Source organism: Zophobas morio, unplaced genomic scaffold (assembly GCF_036711695.1).
Source record: "Zophobas morio isolate AGI-343-1 ecotype UQ-CSIRO unplaced genomic scaffold, CSIRO_AGI_Zmor_V1 ptg000009l, whole genome shotgun sequence".
Classification (NCBI taxonomy): Eukaryota; Metazoa; Arthropoda; class Insecta; order Coleoptera; family Tenebrionidae; genus Zophobas; species Zophobas morio.
In genome coordinates this window covers 5,505,059-5,526,693 of record NW_026972114.1, presented here as the reverse complement: position 1 = coordinate 5,526,693, position 21,635 = coordinate 5,505,059, and the positions used below count along the sequence as shown (strand labels likewise).

The 21,635-nt window shown below is 34.0% G+C and overlaps 1 protein-coding gene across 1 annotated transcript in view; it reads left to right on the top strand.

Annotated features, from left to right (window-relative positions):
• Positions 1-21,635, top strand: part of LOC135125784 (metabotropic glutamate receptor 2-like) — a 1,169,526-nt gene that overhangs the window by 1,126,037 nt on the left and 21,854 nt on the right. Inside the window, exons 15-17 of the mRNA XM_064051468.1 lie at positions 11,694-12,019; positions 19,376-19,538; positions 19,612-19,825. Of these exons, the coding sequence (XP_063907538.1) occupies positions 11,694-12,019; positions 19,376-19,538; positions 19,612-19,825 (703 nt within the window). The remainder of the gene's footprint in view (positions 1-11,693; positions 12,020-19,375; positions 19,539-19,611; positions 19,826-21,635) is intronic.

The following is a 21,635-nucleotide window of genomic DNA, read 5'->3' as shown; positions in this document are numbered from 1 at the left end:
ACGACAACAGATAGCTTCATGTCTAGTCACACCTTTCAGTTTGAGTATTGGTATCTATTTATTATATGATCTAAGGTTTGGCCTTGTCTAGCCCGACCGAAATCCGCTCTCTACATCACACTTCCGCCGTACCATTGTATATTTAACCCCATCGAACTAATCTGGTCGCAAATGAAAAATAAAATAAGAAGGAATAATACGGCACCAAAATTTAGTAGTGCAACAATTGACATAATTAGGGAAGAAGCTTCCAAAATAACTGCCGAAATGTGGGCCAATTGTGTACGACATTCCACAAAAGAAGAAGACCAGTACAGGGCACGGTTGATAACACCGTTAATTATTAATTTAGAAGAGTCGAGTGATGATGACAGTGACTATTTCGATCAATAAATAAGCAGTAGTAGTTAACAAGTAAATAGTTGTGCTGTAATAAAAAATGATTGAGTACAAAGTTACTTTGTTTTTACTTAAAATAAAAAACTCGAAAGGCGCAGTTGTCGGTAAATGCAAAACTCAGTCCTGCCCTGTGCTTTTACCAGAAAAGGTCTTTTCAGGTAGGTATCGGTGAGCGGGTTTAAGACATCCGGTTGTGACGGCCTATTGAATTATAATGGGAGTCAAATTGGTGTGAAGTCATAAACGCCAAATATCTTTGAGGATAGTATAAAACCAAATAATAGACATTCACTTCCTCGCCAGTGTTATTCTAAAAAGTTTCTGGCAATTGTAGAAATAATGAACTCTTTCATTTTACCAAAATATCTCACAAACTCGATCTCTTTTGAAAAACTTCATACAATTATCTACTGTGCAGCTTTAACTTGTATTCAAATTAACACATGTAAAGATAACATAATAAATACAAACACCAATCGTATACCTTCCACCCCTCATTGGGAAACACGGTTAAATTATAAAATTAATAACATTAGAAAACAACTAGGCCAAATAACACAGTACCTTAGAGGAGTTAAAACACCACATATCATGACATGTATGCATTCGATACTGACCAACAATAATTTTCATCAAACTGATTACGATGAGTACAACATAACATTATCCCAAATTAAAGATACCCTATTACAAAAACTTGCCTTATATAGCAAACGACTTAAAAGATACAAACAATCACATCTCAGAAAAATTCATAACACTAAATTTTTAAACAACGAAAAACTATTCTATCAACATTTAACTAATTCAAACAAAACTCGATTATCCGGTGAACTTCCAAGTTCACAGGATGTAACAACATTTTGATCAAAACTTTGGTCTCAAGAATTTGAATTTAACCAATCTGCCAAATGGATTCCTCATATATCCCATAAACTATCCACAGTTACACCAATAAATGATCATCAGATAACACTTGCCGAACTAATAAATACCATCAATAAGACACACAACTGGAAATCACCAGGACCAGACAAAATCCATAATTTTTGGAAAAAAAATTAAATTGTGTACATATTCATTTACTACATCACTTAAATCAGTTCCTTCTTGATTAATCCTCCTTTCCAACATTCTTATGTCATGGTGTAACATACCTAAAACCTAAAGATAACGACACAAAAAATCCATCAAAATAGAGACCTATCACATGTTTACCGACAATCTATAAAATATTAACCTCATGCATTACACAAAAAATCTATCAACACTCTTTTAACTCTGACATCATTAATGAAGAACAGAAAGGATGTATTAAAGGATCCTTTGGTTGCAAAGAGCAATTAATCATAGATTCCATCATCTCTGAACAAGCTAGAAAAGAAAACCGAAACATATATACTGCTTTTATTGATTATAAGAAAGCTTACGATTCTGTCCCTCATTCCTGGCTATGCAAAATTCTGGAATTATACAAAATTGATACTAAAATCTGCACTTTTCTCAAATGTTCCATGGAATTTTGGAAGACCACCCTCCAAATAACCTTAAATGAACAAACAATTCAATCAGACCCAATAATGATCCGAAGAGGAATTTTTCAAGGCGATTCTCTTAACCCGTTATGGTTCTGCTTAGCAATAAATCCCCTCTCCGATATCCTGAACAGCTGCAGTTATGGGTTCAATATAAGAATTAACAAACAAAGAGAAAACAGAATAAGTCACTTCCTGTATATGGATGACATAAAAATATTTGCAAGTACACAAAATCAGTTAACAAACCTATTAAATCTGACTGAACAATTTTCCGGTGATATTGGTATGTCTTTTGGTATTGAGAAATGTAAGACTCAAGCAATCAGAAAATGCGTCCAACACCAAGTACCACATATAACCCAGAATAACGAAATAATCGAAGCCCAAGAACGAAACGATACATACAAATATCTGGGTTTCTGTCAATCCTCCCACATCAATCATACCAAAACGAAAACACAGTTGAAAGATCAATACGTAGCGAGATTAAAATTAATATTGAGGACACAGTTAAATGGAAAAAATTTAATGAAAGTAGTAAATACATTCTGCGTTCCACTGCTAACATATTCTTTTGGATTCATTAAATGGTCCAAAACTGATCTTGAAAATTTAAACATCGCAAAAAGGAAAATCTTCACACAGTATAGAAGGCATCATCCAAAATCGTCGATTGAAAGATTCTCATTACCAAGACAGAATGGAGGAAGGGGTTTCCAGAACCTAAAAAACTTGTATCAGAGACAAATCTCAGATTTGAAGAAGTATTTCTTGAAACGAGCGGAAAGAAATGAAATGTTTCGCACCATCACAAGAGCAGATTTGAACCACACACCCTTAAATCTGTCGAACACCGAAGAAATCCACACCCCCCACACAATAGATAAAATAATAAGTGGGCTAAAACAAAAACAACTACATGGAAAATTCTACAAAGACTTAGAAGAAACTCATGTCAATAAGAAGATGTCATTGATTTGGTTAAAAAAATCAAGTTTGTATGCCGAAACAGAAGGATTTGTGTTTGCTATTCAAGACCAAGTAATCAATACCAAGAATTACAGAAAATACATCATCAAAGATCCGAACATAAGAAACGACTGCTGTCGCCTCTGCAAAGCAAAACCTGAAACGATCCAGCACATCCTAGCTCTTCCTGCAGCATCCTAGCACAAACTGATTACAAAGCTAGACACGACAACGCAGCCAAAATCATTCACAAAGAATTAGCAACACTTATGAACTTAATCGAAGATACGACACCCTACTACACTTACATTCCATCTCCGTTCCTTGAAAATAACAAATACAAATTATACTGGGATCGCACAATACTTACAGACTTAAACATTACAGCTAACAGACCAGCCATCATACTTATCAAAAAACACACGAACGAAGCCATTCTCATTGACATTGCTATTCCTAACACAAACAACATTGTTCAAACATACAACACCAAGATTTCAAAATATCTACAATTATCGATAGAAATGAAATCCATGTTGAATCTTAAAAAAATTTCAATTCTACCCCTAGTTATCTCTAATGTAGGTGTCCTTCCAAATAGCTTAGTTGAGAATTTAAAGTCTTTGCATTTGAATGATTCAATAATTGTCAAAATTCAAAAAGCTGTTTTGTTAGGAACATGTCATATTGTTCGTAAGTTTCTTGAACAGTCTGATCATGTCAGTCAGATTAGATTAGCACCAGTAGGTCAGAGTAGTGTAGGTCACTTTTCATGTGATGCGCGGATAAATGGTCGGTAGTTACGCTAGACTTTTGGGGATGGGGTGAGATTAGAGAATAATAGCAGACTAATTTGTATGCTATAATTCTAGAATCTCGAAAGTTGTTCTGTTAATCTAATCAATGCATATCATTACTTGGTCTTAGTACCCGTAATGATAGAAGTCTTGACTGAATCCCGGTCATTTCCGGGTCAGTGGTGGGTCTTAAGAGGATCGCTAATACCATAAGTTTCGGTAACAATACCTCATGATCGATACGATCAAAAGCCCTTGCGAAAGATGTATAGATTACATCCACCTGCAAATTGTTGTCCAAAGCATTGGCAATAAAATAAGACATATAAGCCAAGTTGCTAGCAGTCGATCTACCCTTGACAAAACCATGTTGGTGATCTGAAATGTAACCCTTTACGTGGTCATAAATATTATTATTTATTTATTTATTTATATATTTCAATACAGTTCCCAACGGGCTTAAGGTCCAATAACAGGACAAGGTAATCATACATACAAAAAGATACAATATTACAATTAAAAAAAAAAAAAAAGATACACTAAAGGTTTCCATAATAGTAAGTTCAATTTACGGGTTGCTACGACTAACAACTAAGAGGCGAACGGTAAATAAATTACTTACTGTTCAGCTGAACGGTAACCAATCATGCATTCAAGATTTTTTTTATCTTAAATTCCATACGTGCTCGACTTCGACATTTTCGCTTTCAGAATCACTCATGATTGATATTTTAAGCAAATAAATGACTCACTAATAATCGCGGAAAGATTATCGAAATCAAGCCAGATCAAATCTAAATCGACAGTGGTCAAAATGGAAACTGGTTTTTAAAATTCTTGTTTATATTAATCGAAACCATAGTAACAAATTGTAAATTAAAAAACGACCTTGTTGATGTTTGATATAAATTCTTTCAATTTATGAATTTGATAAAAAGACGCAAATCTTTTGATGGTCGTACAAAAAATAGTATAAGCATCACGAACGTTAAGGGGGTTTACTGGTCTCAGACAAATTGGAGACGTCGCTTCGCTCCGTCTCCAAACTTTTGCCTTCGACCAGTAAACACCCCTTACCGTTCTTAATACTTAATATACTATAAAGTGTTGACACCATTAAAAAGGTGACCATTTCGTAGTATGAACCCTAAAGATTTAAAAGCAGAGCTAACAATCGAATCGATATGATATTTAAAACTGAGTTTTGGATCAGAGATAACTCCAAGATCACGCATAACACTGGATAACATCTACTATGTCATTGATGAAGATATGAAAAACAATGACACAAGGACAGAGCCTTGGGGTACGCCACTGACTTGTTTAAATACTTTAGATTTAAATCCTTTTACACTGACATCATCATACTTAACATGTCGCTTAAGTATGATTCCACTAATTTTATAAAACCAAAATTGTTATTTAATTTCCATAGTAAAAGATGATGACTGATCTTGTCGAACGCTTAAGAGAAGTCTGTGTAAATGACGTCAACTTCTTGTTGGTTATCTAAGGCCTCGGATATAAACTGTGTCAAAGTTATGAGATTCGTTTCAGTTAAACATTTTCTTACAAATCCATGTTGGGTTGACGATAGAACAGTAGCGACATTATCGTAAATATTTGCATATAAAAGATGTTAAAAAATTTTGGAGAAGTTATTAATTAAAGCGATCGGTCAATAGTTCTCTATATTTGATTTATCACCTTTTTTAAAGACTGGACATATACGTGAGAGTTTCCATTTTTGAGGAAATGTAGATGTTTTTAAAATTCGATTAAATAAGATTGTTAAGGGAGTTACAAATATCTACCCACAGTCCCTTATGGTAAAGGCGGGTATTAAGTCAGGGCCAGACGTTGTAGCAGTTTTTAATTTTTTTGATTGCAGACAATACTTGTTTCTCTGTTACCATACTGATGTGGATTAGGTTTGTATGGTAGTTATAAGACTGTAGATTAGCGTTAGTTTATTGACGTTCTGGTGAAGAATTTCGAGAAATAGTGAGTAAAATTATTTGTTATCTGCTGAGGATCATGAATATGTAATGTTTATTCACGTTTAAAATAGAAAGTATTATACAGTCGTCAAAATTAGTTTAATTCTATATTTAACAAAAAAGTTACTTTAAATCAGTAGGTAATTAGTAATTATTGAGTAAGCTTCCCCTTCCAGCTAAGAACTAAAATTATGGTTAAGAAATTAATCTTGGGAGTAAAAGGCTCCTTCTATTAATGAAGTTCTCACTACCTTTTTAAAATTAACTAAAGCCAAATTCTTTATATGTTCTGGCAATTTATTAAAAAACTTTATGCCATAGTAACTAGTGGCTTCTCTAGCTCTCTTCAGCCTATGATAATTGATGATGTGTGCGTTCTTGTTGCGCGTGTTATATTGATGTTCTGCAGAGTAATAATTGAATTCATTTTCCTTAATGAACAGAACCGCAGCAAAAATACACATACATGGAACCGTCATTATTTGCAGTTTCTTATACTGCTCCCGGTAGTCGTCTCTATACTTTAATCCAGCAAGTACTCTTACGGATTTCCTTTGAACTGAGAACACTTTATTAATGTGTACTGAATGTCCCCAAACCAGAATTCCACAGTTAATAGAACTATGAATGAGGCCATAGTAAGCTGTCTTTAGCACATATAACGAGACAGAGTATCTCAGTTGCCGTAATACAAATACTTGAGTTGACAATTTATTACACAGTGCATTAACGTGTGCTTCCCATGCTAACCCTGCATCCATTATTATCCCAAGAAATTTAGTTGGTTTTTTCTGTCAATCACTTCGTTTTAGAGAAAACATGATTCTTTGTTCCATGTCCTCACTAATACACACTTTATTGGCCAAAAACCATGTCTTAACGGATGCACAGCAATGATCTTTTGCCTATTTAAAATTACCATATTTTGACCTGTACTAAATGTGTTGGTGTCATCTGGAAATAATATAAAATTTGTATCACAGCATGACGGAAGATCATTAATATAAATTAAAAATAAGACTAGTTCAAGCACTGAACCTTGTGGGACACCGTGTAAAATTATTTTAATCTCCAAGCACTGTTCTCTACTCTCTACTGAAACATACTGTTTCCTCTTATTTAAATATGATTTCATTAGTGACAAGGCACTATGGTTGAAGTTATAAAATCTCAATTTATGTAGAAGAGTATCATGCGAGACACAGTCAAATGCTTTGTTAAATCATAGAAATGTGAATCTAAAAATTCATTCCTGTCGAGTACACCTGTAATTTCAATACATAATCTGTTTATTGCTAAGGTTGTTTAACGATTATTTCGAGACCCGTATTGACAGTTAGTAAATACATTGTTTTTTTCAAAGTAATCACACATTTGCGTTTTTCGAATTTTTTCAAAAAACTTTACTTATTATTGACAATAATAAGTCCGATAATTTGAAGGGTCCAATTTGTCGTTTTTCTTAAATATAGGCACCACTTTGGTCAATTTTAAAACATCGGGAAAGATCGATTCTTTAATACACTGATTAGATAGATTCATTAAAGGAATTACTTAAATATGACCTATAGATTTAACAATTTTTATATTAATCCCATACGCATCCTTGCATGCAGTATTTTTGAGGGAAAATATTATGTCTCTCACTATATTCACTAAAACTTCTTTAAAAACAAATTTATCATTAGGGGTATGTTTAGTTTTATGTAAGAGTTCACTTGAACTTACATCACAGGGTGGCAGTTTTTCCATTATTGACGTAGCGACATTTTCAAAGTATTCTGCAAAAACATTGGGATTTATTGGAGTGCTCTCAACTTTTTTATGGTTTCTGTTATTCTTAATTAAATTCCATGCTGCCAAATTTTTGTTGGAAGCTCTTAAAATTACTCTGTCACTGTATTTTTGTTTTTCTCTACGAATATGAGTAATATAATGTTGTTTTACAGCTTTAAATGTAAGTTTGGAGACATGTCCTTGTCTATATGCTTCATTAAAAAATTGAAAAATGTTTCTTAGCTGTCTTGTTTCTTAGCTGTCTCGTTTCTTCATTAACCCAACTTGACTTCTTATGATTTTTTATTTTTCTGCGAAGAATTGGAAAACAATTCTCACATATCTGAATTATAATATTTATGAAAAGACACCATTGTTCATTAAGCTCAATACTACTATTTTTTGTGAAGGACCAATCTACATTTTCAACTCGATTGTGCAAATGAAACAACCCTAGTTTGGTTATTCAACCATTTCATTATTTGCATATAGGTAATTTTGTTCATGCTTGATCCTAAATTGAATACTTGAATGATCAGAAAGACCAAAATTAACAACACTCAGATCAACATAGTTTACATCTAAATTTGTGAATATATTATCAAGGCAGTTATCTCCTCTGGTTTTCTGAGATACTTTAGCTCTTAATCCATACGATTTGAAAGTGTTTTCCAGTTCAAAAGCTTGTTTATCGTTTGTTCCGACATGTACATTAAAATCTCCTATAAACACAATTTCTTGTTTGTAGTATTTGCTTAACATAGCGTCCAATAAGATCAGCATGTGTTGAAAATTACCGCTAGTCGATCGATACATTACAAAATAATGAATTTTACCAATAATAACTCCGCATACTTCGAAATGTTTTTTATCGCAAAAAATTGAGACATCAAGAACCAATGCATCAACTGATGCAGCTGAAAAGATACACGATCCATCATGTTCTCCTGAACCTCTGCAATAAGATGTTCTTAACATATAATTAGTCAAACATATTGAGTTAATTTCAGTTTTACCTATCCAGTGTTCAACAAGAAAAATACAAGCATATTTCTTATCTGACAATCTTTAGTGGTAAGTTTCCTTCCCTCCGGTGACCTTGAGTGAAAATTTAAGTCGCCTCTGCTTTCTTCGACCTTCTTTGAAAAAACCGTGCTATCACCCTCATATGTAATTGTAGATGGAATAGTACCGAGGTTATGTTTTTATGGCAGTATCTAGGAAATTTAAAATTAATATCCGAAGCTGGATAGTGCTTGTCCTCTGGGACTAAAGATTCGCCTTCCCTAGAGACACTGTATGACTAGAACAAGATCTAATAGCCTTTATTGGCGTTCAAGATATGATTACACTGTTTTTCATGTCAAAAAGTTCATTAGGTGGTTTACACTAGAAAGATATTTAGAACTAGAGCAACTAGATGTGGATTGGACAAATTTCGGGACGTTAAAGTCACCAAGAAAGAGTAACCCAGATCCGAAAAGACATTCTAAGGATAGTAGATAGTCGACGAAAACATCATAAGCTGTGCTATCACAGGAGGGAGGGATATATATGAGCAATACAAATAACGTGCGAGAATGGGAAACAAACTTCACTAACAAAAAATCTATTATAGGTGATATATTTATATTGTTATCGGAGCGATCAAATTTTATCAGTTTAGCATTTAGTCTCTGATCAATAGCTAGTAATACACCTCCACCTCTTTTGAGACCCGTAGTGTCATTATTGCGGATCATAGAACAAAGGAACACATGCTTGAGTACCGACATGAGCTTGAGGAACATTTTTTTTGACGCAAACAGAATATTTCCATGATGCAACTGTTCCTTCCATCATCGCATTACATTCAAAATCTAATTTTGCGAAACATTCCAGAGAGTCAAAGTGCATCATAAATAAAATTCCTTCAATTGCAAATTCCTTATCGTTGTTGATCTTTTAAGTATTCGTATCAACTTTGGGCGAACTTTTGCGACAAAAAACGTATCTAATTCGGACCATTGTGACTTCTCGACAGCACCTGGTCCTAGGTTTCAAAAGGGTTTTCTTCTTGCAGCCCGTGACTCGTAATACGATTATGGTAATGATTATTTCACTTTTTACTACTGTTGTCCTTTGATTTAGCCTTTGAGAACTCCGAAACCAGACTTTCCCTGTAAGAGGAAGGTACAAAGGGTACTATGGCTAATATGGTGTTGTTCGGTACACGTATCAGTGTGAAATTACCAAATCAGTTTTGATGCAGTTCCCGATTTAGGTGCGGCAAATGATGCACTCTTCGAAGTGGACAAGCTTGCTCAAAAATGGATTTTAGTTCTGAGAGGAAACGAGTGTGTTCTTTTAGAAGCGAATTCATAATAAGGTATTCGATATGAGTATAGAGTCTCTTAAAACAATCAAGTCAAGTTTATCCCCCAGCAGTGGAGATTTCCATGTTCACAGAATTTTGTAGATAAGTGGTTAGCTCTACCAATATTCGTCAACATCAATCTATCCCATGTTAAAAGCGGGATTCTCAAGTGGATTAGAGTATGATTCCACTTCTAAGCACTTGTTTCATAGGAAGCTTAACATTCTTTACGGAAAGAGATATCTCGCGGATGCCACTCAGGGCAACAAACCTTCCAGATACTTCGACTAATCCAGGTATGCGTCATACTACAATCTTACATTCTTGGTTCAGGGTTTGTGTAAGAGGTTACTCCCTTTTCAAGCAAATAACAGGATCTTTGGGGCGGGTCTCCAAACCCACAGTGGTTTCTCCCACCGTGTGCTTGTATTGGGCTGCACTCGAGTGGGTAGTGAAAAGCTTATTGATGGTAGCATCCCTTCGAACATGTCTTAAACTTAACGGTGGTCCAATATATCCCACGTTACACCCACATGTTGTGTTTATAGAAACAATGGAAAATAAAAACCGGTAACATTAAAACAGAGTTGCGTAAAAATCCATAGCATTATTCAATTTTCAATGTGGAATAAGTCTCCTAATTTTAAAACAAGAAACATCTTTTTTTTTTAAGATTCTGAGTAATTTAAGGTATTGAACACGTAAAAAACTATAGCTACATTGATTTTTAAACGGATACACGTTCACTTTTTTTATAATTAGTATTCGTCTAACCTCCCCCTAATTACAACCTTGTCTAGGGGTTATGAAATATCGAGAAAATATGAAAGTACTAAATTGCCCGACGGACTCCATTACTGTACGTCCTTAGGTTATCGTCGATAAGAAAAACAACTCGAAAGTGTTTATGTTTATAGATCGGAAGAATGTCACGTAGAAACTAGTTTCAATTGAATGAGTTCGTCCTCTCAAAACGGAGGATCAAAATTATTAAGTAGTAAGCTGCAATCGACAAAATTTCATGAACATCATTATTATAATTCTTTTTAAATAAAGACGTTTGCATTTTCACATTTTCGGGAAAATGGGATGACTCGTTCTTAATTTGATCAATAAAAAATTTACGATTTAAATATTTAAAGTTTTGTTTCGTGAACCTGTGTACATTTTCATAATACGAGCCTGCTTCTGGGTGCAGCAACGGCATACGCCAGCGAATACGACAGGAAAGTAATAATCCAAAGCTATTTGAGAGTTATATTTGAAGACCGACCATTTTCCATTATTTTTTAAGCAAAAAAACGTATTCGTGTTTCAAATATCCAACAATGTCATAATTTGCCTCTAGATTATTACAGTGTAATTAGGAAAAAAAGCAATATATAGTCCAGAAAAATTTTGTATATACTTAAACATAATAACTCCTTTATTACTCGTTTGAATTTTCCATTTCGTAAAAAACTGTTATCGTATTTTTCGCCGCAGCCCGTGTGAAGTGATTTTTATTGATAGACAGTTTCCGCTAAAAGAGTATTCTTATCTCTTATTCTCCTCAGTCGGTAACCATTTCCCTGGGCTCTCGTCCCGACACACACGTGACCAGATCCAGATTACACACGTCTGCAATCAACCCGAGCCTGCCACCTAATTATGCAATTCAATTCCGGAGTATAATCGAACTCGATACTGGAAAGTTGTTTAATTCCATTCCAATTATCTGATAAAGTTTGTGAGAGCAACTCAACTTTATTCGGTAAATTCCATTAGTTGCCATTATTGTCGCTGCCGTCGGTAATTGAATACATCTATTAAACACGAATGCTCCAATTTAACTAAACTCGGCCATTTTTACCTCCAGATCCTCCACCCCAAGGACCCGACGCAGTGCGTGGCCTGCCCGCAAGGGACGGTCCCGGACCCGCACCACATTCGCTGCGAAGATATTCCAGAAGAGTACCTGCGGCCGGACAGCGGCTGGGCCATCGGAGCCATGGCGTTCAGTTCGACCGGGATCCTCATTACCATGTTCGTTTGTGGGGTGTTCATCAGGCACAACGACACACCGGTTGTGAGGGCTTCCGGGAGGGAGTTGAGCTACGTGCTGTTGGCAGGAATACTCATGTGTTACAGCGTCACGTACGCACTGGTGCTGAGGCCGAATGATATCGTGTGTGGGATTCAGAGGTAAAATTTTGTTAATTCAGCTATTGTGGCACCAGAAATACGTTAAATGACGAGTTGCGTGTATTCCCACGCAACACAAACTTTAGCAGTTATCTATAATATCGAGCGAGTAACATAATTTACAGGGTGGTTTCGAAATATATGCAATAATTGTAAACGCTGTATCACGTACCGTAGTAATATGGAAATATAGGAAAAACAAATTAAAAGTCGAATGGGGCAAACCCGCATGCACCACCCTCGATGAGATGCCACTGGTCCACCTTTTCTACAGTAGCGAAAAAACGTTCGGATAAAAACGTTGGGGACACTTTCAGTTTCAATTAAAAGTAAAACCGCTTTTTGCTGGTTTTCATTCGTTCATTCGTGTTTTCATTCATTGTTAAAGGCGAATGCGAAAGATTATTAAACAAATGGTGATCCTGAGAAGGACCGATTTTTGGTAATGCTTCATGATGATCGACTTTTTATTCTAATAGATATTTGGTACTTGCCACGATTCCACATTGTTTATTAGAACAAACATAAGGGCAACTTAGAATGCTCCTACGTTTTTACAATCAATGTTGAAAATATTGCCCTCGACTAGCAATACAAGCTTCAACACGTCTCAACATGTTTGTAAAAAACTTCTAGAGTTCCACTCGTTGTTGAAGCTCTTCGATAGTTTCTAGATACTGTTGATTTCCGTAAACTAACTGTTTCATCCAACCCAACAGACAAAATCACACGGATTGAGATCGGGTGAACGCGGAGGTCAAGCTACTGGGCTGTTTTTACCGACCCACTGGTTATGAAAATGGTTGTTTAACCGTTCGGTTACTGGCCTAGCAAAATGTCGTGGTGCTACATCATGCAAGTACCATATGTGACGAGTGCTGATGTCGGTCTCTTTTTCGACGCGTTCCCAAATTTGTTCTTCAACTTACAGTATTCTTTCGGTCTTATTGTAACACTGGCACGTCAGATAGCTGTCCGTGAGTAGGGTGGTGAGTAGAACAATAAAAAAATGATAATTTGGGCGCCAAGTAACTTACCTTAGCCGTGTTACACCAATTTAAGTTACTGAAAGTCTCTCACATTTTTTTAGGATGTTCCCTTTTTTTATCACTCTGTTACACTAAGATAGATCAAATTAAATCTGGTTAACTTTAATTAATTAAATATAATGAGGAGTCAAAATGAGCAAATTAGGAGTCGACAGAATTTCTAAATTTGCAAAAACTTCAAACAGCAAAATTAACAATAAGTTCCAGCGGTCATAAGTTTGTATAAATATTGTAGAATAGATTGGAACAATTAAATTAAGATATTTAAATTAAAGAACTAAGATATTCGATTTTTAACAATTAAATTAATCTTCTAAACAAGATGAATATAATGCAAAAATATAATTTTACTCTCTAAGTGAAATTGAAGTGTTGAAAGCATATAAAAAAACTTCGTATTAATGAGATGAAATGAGCGAGAGTGATAAGCCTAAAACTATTGAAGCGACAAAAAAGTTAACAGAGACAATTACAATATGGAGAAATATTGTGGAATTATAATAAGTATAAAAAAACGAATCTATAAAATAGAAATGAAATGTGCCGCTATAACATGGAGGTCCTTAAGGATATTATTGAATACTATTATGACTACTCAATACTAATTGGCGTTTCAAGGTGTAAGAAACTTATCGAATTATTAATTATTGTATGCAAAGAAATAGAATTATTAGTCTCAACCAAATCAAAAGTCAAATTTTGCGATATTTCAAAGGCGATAAGAACGATATATCTTACAGGCGAAGTAACAGCGATCTGCCCCAGCAAGTTGATAACAGCGATCTGGAGTTGTTCGGGAGGCGATATTCGGTGTCTTCTTCGACTTGGATTTTGGAAAATTCCAGTATGGCGACGCAAAAAAAAAAGTAATAATACGAGCTTTGAGAAAGCCTCACACTCGATCCCTCGGAGTTAGCGAGTTTAATAACGATAGTTGGTTGAGTAATGCAACCCTAAACGATATGAAAAAGCGATAGAGCGATAGCGGTATTCGGAACGATATTTTCAGGACACCTCCTGATCCTCACGACACGACTTGCTCCTTCGGATCACTTCGACCGAATCCTTCCAAAATGGAAGACTCTTCTAATTCTCCCCCCCTTAGGGAAACTTCTGACCCGGTCATGAGGGATCTTAATAAATCTGTATTTAAATTTGACTTTTAATTGGAACTTTACGGAAGTCGTACCGATATTTTAGTTTCGCGTAAGCTTATTATTATCGTACTTGATGAGATGTTATTTGTTTGATTCGCAAAAGAGGTAAAGTGGAGAAAAAAGAGTGAAGAGAGGGCGATAGTAAATTAACAATGGAAACATAGGAGAAGGGTTGCACTGTTTGGGGTGTCGACAAAGAGTAGAAAGGAAGGAAAGATCATCTTCAAAACAGTGCAACGGTACTTTGGTACATAGAAGAGAGAAGGCGAGAGGAAAAATAAAAGTGTAGGGAAAGAGGTTTGAGTGATACGGCACCCAGGGATGTAGAGAGACACCCCGTGAAGCTTATAGCAGCCATCCGCTGAAATTTGAGGGGCAAAATACGTACCCCCAACCGCCTCATATCGGCTGGCGCCAAAACAATCGAAAAGAAAACAAAGGTGAGAACTGAAAATCCTCAACGAAGCGAAATTATACAACCAATTATACTTAACTTGACTACCTTAACACTACCATATAGTTTTTAGGTCCTTTAGTATTTTGATTTGTCTTTTATGGTGTTCAAGACCAATGTTAAATATCCGAGCATTTGTGTGGTCCTAGAATACGCCCCACACACCAGCAACTAAAAGTGGCATGCTGTACCACCGATCTAAATGTTCACGCACATGGAATCGCGCGATTTAGAAAGCGCTTGATTCACAATTCGCGGACCAATCTGGCGTTTCCATTAGGCACACCCCAAAGCATTACCATGTCGACACGCTCTGAATTGGAAAAAGTCACCATTGTCAAAGACCTTAACCGAATACACGACGGCAACCAACATGTTTTTGCACGTTGTTTATCAGTGCGCCGTTTTTTCGATTCTTAATCCTAGTCGTTCTGTGCCATTCATTGAATAGTAGCTGCGGCAGGTCAAGAAACACTACCAATGCCCCGAAAGCGACAGCAGAAAAGTTTTCAACAAAATTAATCTTAATTTCCGATAATATAGTATACCTAATATTTGAAAAAGACAAAAACTGAAATCGTTATAAACTGATTTCTAGTTGTGATTTAAATTTTACAAGAATTTCAATCTCAGTGGACTTCAGCATCTATCACTAGAAACGTTATTTCTAAATTTGCTTATTTGTTTTCTTGTTTTATTGTTGCCTCCTGTAGAAATAATCTTTACATTAAAAACTGTTCTTTTCAGAGCTTTGTTTGCATATTTGCGTATTCACTCAAAAATGACAATGACTGAATTGTGTGAGAGTATTTGATTCAACCAGTTTGGGATGCATTGGGGGAAGAATTTCTCAACAACATCATCGATTATGCTCATTTTTACAAATCATCACAACGGTGAGTGACAAAGGTCTGAGAAGCCTCTCCTCTACAAAGAAAAGAAGGAAGTGGCAGGTCGAAAGATACGAGAACTGCAGAAAATAGTGGAAATGTTGTGTGTCCCATAAGGGTTCAGTCTTGGAATTAGCTCAGTGTGTAACTTGATAGATAACATCACTTACCTAACCCGAGTGTTAATTTTAACTAAGTTATCTGCTCCAATATTTCTACTACGAAGTAGTCTAGATCAGTGGCGGCTCGTGACCTTTTGAAATGGGGAGACACAATTTGATTGATGAGTTAAATATGAAGATATAACACAGGTTGTTATTACCAATTAATAAACGAAATTGTGTGACGGAAATAAATACAAAAATACATTCAATAAATGTAAAAAAGGATTTTTCCACACACCTTTTTGCCTTAGGTTAAAATTTTACGTTCATGGCATCTAAAAGTTCATTTTGAACAGTTTTAGCCGTTCCTTTAAAAACCGTTGCTTCTTTCAAATGACTTGATAAAGCAGAGTTCAATTCAGCCGTATTTACCGAGAAGATTATCCAAGAATATTTATCATACGTGTTCGCGCAGAATGAAAATTAACTCAATCCTCCCGAGCACGGTCGGAATGGAACCACAGTCCAGTTGTATCAGGCGCATATCAGGCAGCTTCGACTTGTGATTTCCACGGCAATGGTGTAAACAAAACATCTTCCTCAGCCATGATTCGATCTCTGTGCCCAGGTTTCAGCATTTCACCAGAAATAACATATCATAGTTTTGATACATTTTATACAAGTGGAGCGAGATAAAAAAATTAGTTTTGATAATTATGACACAAATTTACAGATCATTTTTTAAATCTTGAAAATTACTATTCTACCATGTCCAGTGTGTTTGTAGACGTATAGAATTTTGGGGATGCCCTTGTGCCCCTCGACACCAGCCGCCCCTGGTCTAGATATTGTTTTGCTTAATTGTCTGTTAATTTTTAAATCTAAACTTAGTATATAGAGTTCAGAAGTATAAAAAGATCAATTATATGTATTTAAGTACGAAATCATTTCTCAATAGCTTTTAATAAATTACGTCCCACAAGAGTGTTTCCCGAAAGCTATTCCGACTATTTTCTTCAAAAAAATTGATACAGTTTAATAGTTTATCATTTTTGCAAGACGACCAATAAAAACTGAATTTCAGCGATAATTTTACATTAGTGCATTTTCAATCTCAAATTTTTATTTACAAAAGCTACAATTATTAGTCAGAATGATAGTTGATCTTTATATGAAAAAAAATAAAAAAAGTGAAATCGAAAAATCGACACCTTAAAAAAATCGAAAAATTGAAAAATCGAAAACCTGAAAAATCGAAAATTGAAGAATTGAAGAACAGAAACATCGAAACAGTCGAAAGTAAAGAAATAGGAAAGTCAAAATATCCGTTAATTGAAAAATTGAAAAATTGAGAATTTGGTCAAAAATTAAAAATTGAAAATTCTAATTAACTAAAACTCTTAAAATTGAAGAGAAAAATTGAAAAAACGTAAAACTGAAACATCGGAAAATTGAGAAACCGAAAAATTGAAAATCGAGAAATTAAAATTTGAGAAATTGTAAAATCGAAAAATTGAATACAAAATAATCTGAAAAATCTCAAAACTGAAATTTCGAAAAATTGAAAAATGAAAGAAAAACTGGAAAATCTCAAAACTGAAATATCCAAAGACTGCGACATTAAAAAAATTAAAAAATTGAGAAATCGAAAAACCGCAAAATTGAACAAATAAAGAACTAGAAAATCGAGACGGTCGAAAGTCAAGAAATGGGAAAATCAAAACGTCGATTAATTGAAAAATCGAAAAATTGAAATATTTAATATCGTAAAACTGAAAAGAAAAATTGAAAAACGTAAAACTGAAACATCGAATTGAGAAATCAAAAAATTGAAAGTTGAGAAATTAAAATATTGAGAAATTGTAAAATCATTCAATTTTCAATTAATTTTATTGTGTTTAAATGTACATACATTTAATTATCGAAACATTGAATAATAAATAATCTGAAAATCGCAAAACTGAAAAATGAAAGAAAAACTGAAAAATTGAAAAATTGAGAAATCAAAAAGTCAAAAAAGTAAAATCGAAAAATCAAAACTTTAAAAAATTGAAAAATCAAAATCCTAAAAATTTGAAAAATTGAAGAATTGAAGAAATGAAAAGTCGAAACGGTCGAAAGTCAAGAAATGGGAAAATCAAAATATCGACTACTTGAAAAATCGAAAAATTGAGTGTTTATAAAAGTCAAAAATCGAAATATTGAAAGATCTAAAAATCGTAAAATTAAAGAGAAGGAAAACTGCCACAAATTTGAATTAAAAAAATAAACAAAAATTCATGCAAAGTGGATCCTAACGTTTCCAAAAGATAAAAGTAACTACACTTTTCCGAAAAAAATAATAACATGTACAGTAAATGTTGAAAATGTTCACCAATTTGCGTCAATGCTTTGGACCAATTGTTCAATTTCATGTTGCAACAGGAACTCCTGACTGCTGAGACAATATTGTCAAAAATGTTTGCGGATTCTGCTCGTAGTCTCAAAATCAATAACAACTTCCTTAGATACTGAAGATCTTCGAGGAGATTTAACTTTGTTAACACTGCCAGTTCGAATAAATTTGTTGATTACAGCTGTAATATGAACCTCTAAATGTGTTCTTGAATTTGCAAATTAGGGTATTTGGCCATATATTCTTGCTTACAAGTGGTTACAGAATACACTTACTTTTGTTCAACAGAATAAAACATTTTCACGGTCTTCGTTTCTTAACGCAAAAACAAAATTTTCGTACGCAAATATCAATAGTTTTGACAATGACTGTTTTGTTGCTTTGACGTTGGATTAACGAGAATTACTGTAATCCACATTTGGAGAACACTAGAACAATAGAAGCGATGACTTTAAAACTCTCAAAGTGAGGCATATCTTCAGCAAGCGGGATTTTATAAATCTATAGCCGACTACGCCCTTAGAATCATTTATAGAAACCCTCTAATTATATATTAATATTAATCTGCGACTCATTATAAGTCTCCACTTAGTAACTGGTCTCGTAACATTTTATTAGAATTTCTTCCTACCACTTTATTACCTAAAACAACACCGAACTGTACTCCACGGTCTCTAGCAATAAACACAATTCAGAGTTGTTGTTTCTCACAAAACATGGCAAGTTACCTCAATTGAAAATAATGGTGAAGATATCACACTTGAGTTACATTTTCAAGTAGTTTTCCTTATCAAAAAGCATTAAATCACATGTGCTTACACAATTGTGGATCTGCAGACGTATTTCTCAAAATTTATTGGATATTTTTCGCGCACGAATTGTGTCTACCACACTGATGTAAGGCTTGTAACAAACAATGAATAATTCAGACAATAATTTTATACCAAACAACACTTCCTTAAATCTAAATCTTGTTTTATATTTTTGAGTGCAGCTACATACTAAATTTCTACTATTAAATCAAGCACAATTAAAATAATTTAGAATAGTATCTATAATTCTATAATTACACAGTAAGTAGTCAATTTTTGAAGAGACACCTACCAAAAGGATTTGAATAATACAAAATCAAGCTAACCAGGCTAACTGATTTCAGAATTTTAATCACAAATATTTCAAATTTCAACTTTCTTAGCGTTTCAGCCTCGAGAAAAATCGAATAAAGATTTACTTTCAAATTATGCCATAAAAGCCTTACTTCAAAAAGCAGAACTTTAATCAAACGTTTCATGTGACGTTCTTTTCAGGTTCGGAGCTGGCTTCTGCTTCACCGTAGTTTACGCGGCCCTTTTAACAAAAACTAACCGCATTTCCCGCATTTTCAATGCTGGCAAGCACTCGGCAAAAAGGCCAAGTTTTATATCACCCCGTTCACAACTGATCATCTGTTCCGGACTCGTTGGCGTTCAGGTAACGGAAAGCTCTTTCGGTTCTCTATTATTTTATTTAAATTTATTATCTTTTCAACCTCTGTCTGTTGCAGGTTCTCATAAATGGCGTCTGGATGGTTATCTCGCCGGCCAGAGCTATTCATCATTACCCGACCAGAGAGGATAACCTTTTAGTCTGTTCCTCTTATATAGACGCCTCCTATATGATTGCTTTCACTTATCCGATCTTCCTAATCATTATATGTACGGTGTATGCCGTTTTGACTAGAAAAATTCCAGAGGCATTTAACGAATCGAAACATATCGGTAAGTATTTTATTTCTATTTAAATAAAAGTTTACGCATAGAGAATAATATATACTTATTTATTATTTACTACCGGCATAACACAACCAAAACTATATTGTCAAACGCTTCATGGGAGCTTTATTAATTTATCAAAAACATAATTATCAAAATTCAAAATTTGTTATCTCTTGAACTACGTTAGCTATTAAAACCGAAAATGTATTCAAACGATGGACAAACTTGATGACATTAATTTATGACGAATTAAAAGGGAAGTCACTGGGGATCAACTCCATCAAAAACAGTAGACCATTCGTATAATTCAGAGCATTATTTAAATTTTTCTATAAAAAAAGTGCTCAAAGTGTAAAATTATTAAGCGGTATCAGCAATAAATTTTATTCAAAAGTGACGTTTTTTTTAAACGCTTTCGTTTACGTAATTTTTAAAGGAATCAGTTTTTGTGGCATCATTTCAATTTTGGCCTGAACGACCAGACTGGAGTTCTGAACGTAAATGAGATGAAAACTTAGAATTACGGCAGCAACCTGAATTTCCTAGACACTTTTAGTTTAGAGTTATGTTGGCCGCTCACACATGTGACCACATGGAATCACAACCCGACACATATTGGCATGCTGTTCCTTTTCCAAGTCGAAGTACAGACACGTAGAACACGTTTGAAGTTTTAAAATTCGTAGAAGGAAAATTCAATTTGCACCATAATTCGGATTATCGAATGTTTCATTGAGTTACGTCGATTAAAAAGCAGTGGTTGATAGTTTGTCGACTGAGAACTTGTTTGATCTATAGTCCAGAGCGCACTCAGGGCAATGTCAACTCTAAGCGTTCAGAAACGATTTGATCTATAAGCCATGTTCCGTGTTCTGATACACATCTTAACCAATTCGACCATAATTTCTCCAGGAAAGAATTGTTAATCAAGTTTAGTTTAATTAAGAAATAATTCTTTATTTATGTTTGGTACTAGCAAAATTTCGCAAATTAACAACTTACTATTGAAACCGTTGTCATGCAATAGATTTTTTTCGGAAAAGTGTAGTTATTTTTACCTTTTGGAAACGTTAGAATCGACTTTGCATGAATTTTTGTTTATTTTTTAAATAAAATTTGTAGCAGTTTTCCACCTCTTGAATTTTATGATTTTTAGACATTTCTATTTTTCAATTTTTAACTTTTATAAACTCTTAATTTTTCGATTTTTCAATTAATCGATGTTTTGATTTTCCTATTTGTTGGCTTTCCACTGTTTCTAATTTTTAAGGTTTCGATTTTCCGACTTCAATTATTTGAATTTTCGATTTCTCAATTTTCCAATTTTTTAATTTCTCAGTTTTTGGATGTTTCAGTTTTGGGATTTTCTAGTTTTTCTTTCACTTTTCAATTTTTCGAAATTTCAGTTTTAGGATTTTTCAGTTCATTTTTTATTCAATTTTTCGATTTTACAACTCCTTAATTTTTCAATTTCACGATTTTCAATTTTTCGATTTCTCAATATTCCGATGTTTCAATTTTACATGCCTCCAATTTTTCTTCTCTTTAAATTTACGATTTTTAAATATGCAATTTTTGAAATTTGACTTTCATAAAATCTCAGTTTTTCGATTTTTCATTTCTTCAATTCTTCAATTTTTCAAATTTTTAGGTTTTTGATTTTTCAATTTTTTAAGGTTTTGATTTTTCGACTTCACTTTTTTGACTTTTTGATTTCTCAATTTTTCAATTTTTCAGTTTTTTTTTTTTCATTTTTGAATTTTTCGATAATTAAATGTATGTACATTTAAACACAACAAAATTGATTGAAAAT